General features: G+C 42.8%; 2 protein-coding genes and 1 non-coding gene across 10 annotated transcripts in view; 1 reads left to right on the forward strand and 2 right to left on the reverse strand.

Annotated features, from left to right (window-relative positions):
• Window positions 1–649, reverse strand: part of LOC102076257 (myosin-9) — a 147,714-nt gene extending 147,065 nt beyond the window's left edge. For all 6 annotated transcript variants that reach the window (XM_025910425.1, XM_005471725.3, XM_005471724.3 and 3 more), the window contains exon 1: window positions 123–649. In XM_025910425.1, coding sequence (XP_025766210.1) covers window positions 123–353 — 231 coding nt within the window. In that variant the 5' untranslated portion in view covers window positions 354–649. The remainder of the gene's footprint in view (window positions 1–122) is intronic.
• trnal-uag (transfer RNA leucine (anticodon UAG)) lies at window positions 2–83 on the reverse strand. The gene has a single exon. It is a non-coding gene; the product is annotated as a tRNA-Leu (tRNA).
• Window positions 650–704: 55 nt separating the features above from the next.
• pex2 (peroxisomal biogenesis factor 2) lies at window positions 705–8,103 on the forward strand. 3 transcript variants are annotated; one of them, XM_003443595.5, is made up of 2 exons: window positions 705–828; window positions 6,669–8,103. In XM_003443595.5, the coding sequence occupies exons 1-2, from the start codon at window positions 825–827 to the stop codon at window positions 7,655–7,657; spliced, it is 993 nt and encodes a 330-aa protein (XP_003443643.1). In that variant the 5' UTR covers window positions 705–824; the 3' UTR covers window positions 7,658–8,103. The 3 variants fall into 3 exon arrangements, with proteins under 3 accessions (XP_003443643.1, XP_005471784.1, XP_025766212.1); XM_005471727.4 differs by having other exon boundaries at window positions 753–828; window positions 6,672–8,103; XM_025910427.1 differs by lacking the exon at window positions 705–828 and adding an exon at window positions 2,677–3,593 and having other exon boundaries at window positions 6,672–8,103.
• The last annotated feature ends 230 nt before the right edge of the window (window positions 8,104–8,333 follow it).

The raw sequence follows: 8,333 nt of genomic DNA on the forward strand, positions 1-8,333 counted from the left end.
ATGGCAGCGGTGGGATTCGAACCCACGCCTCCAGAGAGACTGGAGCCTAAATCCAGCGCCTTAGACCGCTCGGCCACGCTACCCACAATGTGTGATTCACATGTGGCACAAGAACTACTCACCTGTGGGAGTTCTCCCCTTCTAGTGGTGTCCTCCTCCAAGCATCTTAACCTCAGCTCGTGAAGCCCTCTGAACTCGTTTAGTAGTTCTTTAATAATGTTTAGCTCTGTTTCAGGATTCTGATTGGCTACTTTGAGCTCTTTTTCACCTGAGCAAGAAGACAGGTGAGAAGTGTGACTAAGCGTTTCCGACAACGTTGAGCTTTTCCTTGGCTGTGTGCAAGCTGCACGCATTGCTCCAAAAAGTTCCTGCCACCTGTTTCCTAAATCATCTGCATGGAGACCTGCAAAAAGCTAGCTAAAAACAGTCATAATCTCGGTTTGGTAAAATCTTATAGTTTAGGCAAGTACACGGTAACCTGGAAAAAACAAATCAAGACCCCGGCACTTTGAATGAACTTGACTTTTAAGACTGAGTAAATAATTGCCGTGGCTTTTCTTAACAAGTTGGTCGCTATGTACCGTTGCTACAACTGAGGAGTTTGAATTATTTTCCCCCAGACGGTATGCATGTTTTAACCAGTGCTTTGGCGCTACGCTATGCGATTGGCTCATTTTGATCACGGGTTTCTTAAACGTGACGTACACACGCGCTACTGGTGAGTTATCTTTAGGAGGCGGGATAACAATGTACAACCCGGAAATACAAGTGCTGTTGACATTTCAGGGAAGACTGGGTTACATTGAGTTCGACCCCGAAAAGCGATGGGTAAATATATCAATATATGGCTTCATTACCCTGCTGAAAAAAACATAAGCCTGCATTATTTTCTTCTATGCTTACATGAAGCTCAATAGCGGCATGTCTGCTTTTTTCCCCGAGCTGTTAAGGCTCGTCGTCACATGTTATCAGCTCCTCGCTGCTGTATCAGTATTTTGTCTCTGTGTTAGCCGCTTGCTTGTCCCCCCTCTTTTCCTGCACGCTTTCATTTAAAATTGTATCGATTGTTGATGGCTGTTGATGTGTATAGTGACCACTGCATAGGGTTCAATAAGCCTGCCGTTTTTGAATTAGTATTCATCGGGAGTCTGGTTCAGGTGTGTATACCAGCTGAAACTTTGGATGGTAACCTTGTGACTGTGTGCACCTTCAAGAGTATGTTGTGCAACTCCGCACATAATTCCATTATTCCCCTAAATAATCAGTGCCAGAGATCAAAACCTTCCACATTGAGATTCAAGGCAAAGTTGATCTTATTGATTTTCAGGAGACTACTCACTTCATTTCTCTCATCCCAATCATCACTCCTCTACTCTTATCTGTCTCTTGGTTATATCTCTCTTTTCCAGTGGCTTTGACTGTATGGCTCTCACACTCTCTGCCAAAACCTAATCCCTCCTGTGATTATCACATAATGCTCTTGCCTTATTATCAAAATGGAGCAGATTTGGGTTTTGTTGTTGTTGTTAAAGACTGATGGGCTCAAGCTTAAAAAAAATGTTAAAAAAAAAATTAAGCAGACAATGCTATTATGAGGAGAATGTGGACCGGCTGATTGCATGAGATTGTGGTGTGATGTGGTGTGCGTGCCTCTGGAGCCATACACTTACTTTGATGAGTGTGTTTTTTAAGGCAGTCGCACAAGTTAAACTAGGCTGTGATCTCACTCTGGGGTCATAAGGTTATTTTATACAGTTTCCAGATGAAGGCAAGTCTTAAAGGCACTATAGTTATCACCGCATATTAGGAGGGGGGAAAAAATCAATCCAACATTAATTTATTCCAAAGTCTAAAAGCTACAATGTAAAGTGTCAATCCTTTTAATGAATTTTGGAAAAAGAATGTTCACATTTTCAATTTAAAGTAATAAAAGATTAGCACTACTGTTCAATCTATATTTTACAAGTTCAAATAGACTAAAAGGAACTGGAAGGCAGAAAAATTTGCATTTTTTACATATGTGTTGCTGGAACTCCAGCATGCTAATCTAATTATAATATAGTCTATATATCATGTTTAGTTGTCTGATAATAATATATATGTGTAAATTACTTACATGTAGCCCCAGCACCAGTTTGATTGACAAACACATCCTGCAGTAGCCCTCACATTCCTGTAGATTTTATTGGCTTGCCCTCAGTTAACCATCACATTTTTTTTCCTTTTTGTTTTTTTAAAAAGCTAAAATGTTTACTCTTTTATTGTCTGTGTTTTTTCATGCATAAAGAGAGGTCAAGAAATGTGCAGAACAAATATTCCTGAGGATAACACTTTTTATTTGCATGAGTTGCTCTCTCATTGACTCCTCTGAAAGACACAACTTTGGTTCTCTCATTTATTAGCCATTCTGCTTTTTTTTCCCGCATTCATTGTGCCTCTCTCTGTGCTCTAAATGTTTCATGACTTTTTAAGTTGTTTTTCTGCAAACCCTTGAACTTATTACTCATACAGCCTTAGCATACTCAACCTTCGTACTCATGAAATCAATTAATTCTCTTAAATAATTCACCTTCTGAGCAAACCAGATTAAGCGGAGCACATTTTTTGTGTGTCAGATGTGGTGTTCTAACTGATGTGTAATTTTTTTTCTTTTTTTTTTTCTTCTCTCCTTTTTTTTTGTATTCAGGCATTAACTTGGCTCCTACCCCAATGGCTTGGAGGAGTTTTGGGTGATTAGAGAAAGAGGAGAGCCTTGATAAAGCATTAGTGTGTGACGCACACACAGCCCTAAGACCCCTCTGTGCATCTGCACACATTCATTTTTCATGAAACAGACTCATAACAATTAGTCTGGTTACCGCCTGGGTAATCTTAGTGTCCCCGTAATGCCTGTGGTCTGCTGTATGACATCACTCTCTTAAAAGTTCTAAATCTGACATTCTCATCCGTTTTCATAGTGAGGACATTAGCAAGCCTCGGCTAATAGGCCCCGCACTCGTTCCTGGCGAAAGAAGGGCAATAAAGCGAGGGAGCGGGAACGAGAAGGGGGGGGGGGAACTGACTGACTGGAGCGCTCAGAGAAATAGGTTTTATCCACCAGAGCTTTTACACAAATTAATTTACATGAGCGAGAGAATAAAATGTAAAGTTGTAATCCAGCATGCTTTGCCAATGCATAGCCTATTTCTCGCTACAAGCATCATAGAAAGCCAAGTGAACATTTATGCATTATTTCAGCAAATACATTATACTAACAACCACAGCTAAGTGGTTAGGAATCTCAGCGCTACACTACACGAGGGGCTACATCCAGACTTCTAGCTGTGCAGTTTCCAACCGGTGTGCAATGAGCACAGAAAAAGCAAAGTGCAATCCCCAAGAGACGCTCACCTTCCCAGCATCCCCCCACAGCCTTTGGTCCCCTTGTCCTAAACAGTCTCACACCTCCCTAGACACCAAAGCCAAGGTCAAGAAGAAAGTGCAGCCTTCCTCTGTCTATAGGGTATTCCCTGGATGCCCACACCTCAGTAGGGCTGAACCGCATATGCTTCAGAAATGTTCCCTCCTCCATGATTGTGACTATCTGTCTCAAGGTCAGCTCCTAGAGAGAGGTTTGAGCTTATCTGCCCACCTACCCACGCTTTTTTTCCCCTCTTTGGCTATCGTTTCCCCAAGTTTTTTTTTCTTTCACTATATCAGTAGACATTAGCTCACAGTTCCCAGTTGGCAGTTTCATGACGCGTTGTCTGACGTATCCATCTTTGTCTGTGTCTTTGCCTATCTGTCTTTTTTTTCGTTGGGTAGCTGTCATTACAGCCCATTGTCTAGTTTTCAGACGACCCAGTGCAGCTGCAAGGCTTCAGACTGATGCTCTGTATGCTTTTGTTGCCTCATCTCTCCTTCCTCACACTGGTCATGGCCCCTTTTGCCTTGAAGCGGTGTTGCACTGTGTTCCGTGTTAGATTGGATATTGTTGTTGTTGTTGTTGTTGTGGTTGTCTGTAAGCTATGGCAGTCAGCCTTGAGTCAGTGCGCTATCTTTGTCTGAACAAGATGCACAAGCTATGGAAACAAGGGGAAGGGAAAAAATAAAATAAACGCTCATATGACCTGAATCAAAATACCCTTTAACATACCCCGGAAAATCTTTTGAAAACATTTTTCACTGCTCTGATAGAACAGCAAGACCTCAGAAATATCAGGTGATTTTTTTTTTAATTTAATTTTTTTTTTTTTTTCTGTTGTTTTTTTTCAACGACCTCTTCTAACTTGCCTGCTGACTCTCTTGGTTGTCAGTTATCAACTCTCCAAAAGAGGGCATTTTGTCTCTTAGTCAGTTGGATGGCTGACCCACAAGAGAATTATAAAGTCAATATATCGTGTGTGTGTGTGTGTGTGTGTGTGTGTGTGTGTGTGTGTGTGTGTGTGAGTGAATACATCATGGAAGGAGTCTCTTTGCTCATATCCTTGTATATTTTTTCCTTGTGCGTGCAAATGCTGCGCTGTCTGTCCTCGCACCCACACCGTGTCATTACTCTGTAAACACTGGCATTGACTGTGACTTTTGACTATTACATAAGGAACATGGATTTCCAGCTGTCCGCGGTAAAAGCCCTGTAAATTCAAATGCTTAATTTTTATAGGCAGCCCGGCATTGACTGAAGTGTCTGCTTGTTATATATTTGGCAAGTGCTGCAAGTCTGAAAGGAAGCTGTCAATAGCAATCCCAGCTATTGATATGGCAGTGGGCAGGAGATGTTACTTGGCCCCCAACTCCAGCATCCCTCTGATCCCTCTACATCATAATTACATTAATATTGACAGACCCTTGACAATAGTCACATTACTATTGATAGGTGGTTGTCAATACTGTGTTTCCCCAAATAAAACATATTCATTCATAACTTGTAAACTGCTCGATAAAAGGCTTTGAAAAGACTATTGGACCCGGCCGGGTTTACTCTCCTGAGAGAGCTGCTGCTGTGACAGGGATTTCCACCACCTGGCGGTATATTTGCGTGCATGTGTGTGTATATGTGTAACTGTGGGCTGATAGATTAAGTTTGCGCTGCATTAGAGCTCTGCATAGATCAAGGCTATCCTTGACATACATACATAGTCTCTCACACACACGAGGACACGTAATCTGCTCATTTTCTCCCATCAAGGGAAAAAACTTTCAGATTAGGCTAAACAAATAGTGCCTGTTTACTGGTTAGCAAACACACTCAGACTATGTCTCTTGCTCTTTCCCTTAACTCCTTTTTTTTTAATCCAAACTCTATTCCCGTCACAGGCGAGGTTCTAGTCACTAAACATGGCAGCATTTCAAATACAGCTCAATGAATTTGTCATACCTGCTTACTTTAGCGTGAATTCACTCCTTTCATTCATTTGCTAATTCTAACTTAGTTGGACCGTGTATCCTAGCCCTATTGAAACATCTTGAATACACAGATGGTCGTGTGCACCACCACAATAAACCCAAGCTCTGCCTGCGCACGTTAGAGTTTTATTTTTTTTACCTCCTCAAAACGTCTAAAGTGACCATCATCTCTCTCCTTCTGTCAAAACTGCCATATTTACCCAGCTGAAATCTCTTTTAAAGCCTCGTGACAAATCCTGTTCGGCGAGACACAAAAGTCACTGTCAAAAAAAGGCCTCTCTGTCTCTCTCTCCCTTTCTCTCTCTCTCTGTGGCCTTCTTGCTCTGTCTTTCCCTGCATTAGTTAGTCTTTCACTTCTTTAAGTATTTCATTTGAGGAAATGGCAGATAAAACTGGAGAACTGTGAGCGGTTTGGAAACGTATGCAGCACTAAATAGCCCAGATGTCACAATGGCGAGATCCCATATGGAGTCGAATCGAGGGGGGAGAAAATTGTTCCACATTTGGCAGATGTTTACGGTGTACCAGAGTCTGTGCCGTTAGCCTAATCCCTAGTGATGTGATTTGTACACACACCCCTATCTCTAGAGGGAGCGGGCACCAGGAGCCCCTGGGCTTCTGCTCCTGTGTGTGTGTGAGGGGGGGGGATTGTGTGTTTATATGCAGGGGAAAGCAGTCTAAGACCCCCTGCTCCTCTGCATGGCGAGGCTCTAAGGTTGCATTAAGGACGGGTTTTACATGTGAAAAGTGATTTCCCTTCCTGTGTATAAAGACAAAATGACCTTCCTAACAGGATGGGCTTCACCTCCAGAGCCTCAGCCCTCCCAATGACCGAGTTGTCCTTTTAATGGTTGAGCCTCGGTGTATATTATGTTCATGATTTGAATACATTAAATATGCTATTGTCTATAAATTAATAACATATTAACTGATGTAAAGGCTTTAAACATTTATCAGTGTTGGGGAAAAATGGCTTTAAAAAACGACTGTCAGTCCTTTTTTTACTCTTCCATTTCTGTTTTTAAAGCATGTCTAACCATTTGTGTGTGGCTGTCCTTGTTCACTCCAGGAAAATGTCATTTTCACAAAGTTTGCTTTGTCAGAGTAATATTTGGTGAATCATAGTATCATAATATCTAAGAACGATGGGCCAACATGAACAGAAACTACATCCAGGCTGTAACAAGAGCCCAGTCACTTTGTCTTTTTTTCTAGTGATTAAAATATTGAAAAGAACATGTTGATATGTCCTTACTGTTTTTTGGGTGTTTGTTTTTTTTCAGCAGGGTTGGGAAGTGAGAATGACCAGAAAAAGACAGCTAGAAGTCACGGCCCCCACTTTGATATGAACCCACAGACCCCGGTACTGCGTATCAGTCAGCTGGATGCCCTCGAGCTAGACTCAGCCCTTGAGCAGCTAGTGTGGACTCAGTTCTCGCTGTGCTTCCAAAACTGCCGCCCAGGCTTCCTCACTCCTCTGGAGCCTGAACTGAGGGTTTTGCTTCATTTGCTCCTATGGAGGTTCACACTCTATTCCAACAGTGCCACAGTGGGGCAATCTTTACTGAGCCTGCGCTACCACAGCAAATTTTCCTTGTCTCCCCGTTACAGGCCTTTATCCCCCAGGCAGAAGTTAGGTCTGGCCGTGCTCACTGCAGGGCCCCGCTGGCTCCAAGAGCGTTCCCACAGGCTGCTCCCGTACTTGGGTTTGAGTTCACAAGGATCTGTGTCTGAAAGAGAGAGCGGTTTGCTCCATCAGGGTCTCCGTAATGGGCTGACGCTTGTTGCTGGTATTGTTAAGTTCACAAATCTGATCAACTTCCTTGTGTTCCTAAGGAATGGCCGGCATCCCATCCTCGCCGAAAGAATCACAGGAGCTCAGACGGTTTTCAGTAAGCCCAATGCGGCCCGGGAGGTAAACTACAAGTACATGAACCGAGAACTACTTTGGCATGGCTTTGCAGAATTCCTCATCTTCCTGTTCCCACTGATCAATACAAAGAAACTGAAGGCAACAATACTGTTTGCTGTGTTTGGGGAGAAAAGTGCAAGCGGGGAGGGAGCGAGGGAAGGGCAAGAGTTGTGGAAAGAGTGTGGACTGTGTGGAGAGTGGCCAACCATGCCTCATACGGTGGGATGCCAGCATGTTTTCTGCTACTACTGCATTAAAAGCCACAGCATTGCCGACCCTTATCTCACTTGTCCCAAGTGCGGGGCAGAAGCAGGGCAGCCCAAGCTGGTCAAGCTGGAGGTGGAGATGACTGACAGGTGATAATCATCTCACACACAGAAGAAATGAAATGAAGGTGCTATGAAATTTAAGATGGCTTTTGTTTTGTTTTTAAAGATTTTGTCATGTACAAGTTTATGATTAGACTTATCTCCATGATGTCTTTTCTGAACACGCATCAGCCTGCGATGTTTAATGTATATGTGCACATATTGACAGTCTGCTGCCCCTTCTGTTTTTCCAACTGGACTTTGGAAGGAACTATTTGTCTTTGGTGCACTGGACAGACTGCAGAGAACGACACAGAGCATATATTTGATGAGTGAACGTGTTGATTTATGCTCCAAATTGGCTCTGTGCTGACGTGTGTGTGTGTGTGTGTGTGTGTGTTTGTTGAAATGGGAATATTTGTTCTGATGAAAAATGCAAAAAGTCAGCTGAATAAATAATGGGAGGAATTTCTGATGCCTCTCATCATGGCCAAATTAGCATTTGTTGTGTATTTTGTGCCTAAATTGTATTTCAACATCATTAAAATTGATAGAGTGCTACCTCTTGGGTGTTTATTTAGTTAAGTGGAGGAGAGAGAGATGAGGGAAAGTTATAACAATCAGCACACTTCTCTCTAGACAGGCCGGTCGTTCTAACTCCCATTATCCGTTTTCACAGCACCCCAACATGCTCAAGATCAAGGGGGCAGCCGGGGGCTTGGATTGAC

Source organism: Oreochromis niloticus, linkage group LG9 (assembly GCF_001858045.2).
Source record: "Oreochromis niloticus isolate F11D_XX linkage group LG9, O_niloticus_UMD_NMBU, whole genome shotgun sequence".
In the NCBI taxonomy this organism is placed as follows: domain Eukaryota; kingdom Metazoa; phylum Chordata; class Actinopteri; order Cichliformes; family Cichlidae; genus Oreochromis; species Oreochromis niloticus.

What these genes read in the sequence shown, in the direction of transcription:
- pex2 (XM_025910427.1), top strand. Translation starts at nt 3,224, where the DNA reads ATGCATTATTTCAGCAAATACATTATACTAACAACCACAGCTAAGTGG. An exon ending in TTGTGACTATCTGTCTCAAG is followed by an intron (nt 3,594 to 6,671) that starts GTCAGCTCCTAG and finishes TTTTTTCAGCAG; the next exon opens with GGTTGGGAAGTGAGAATGAC.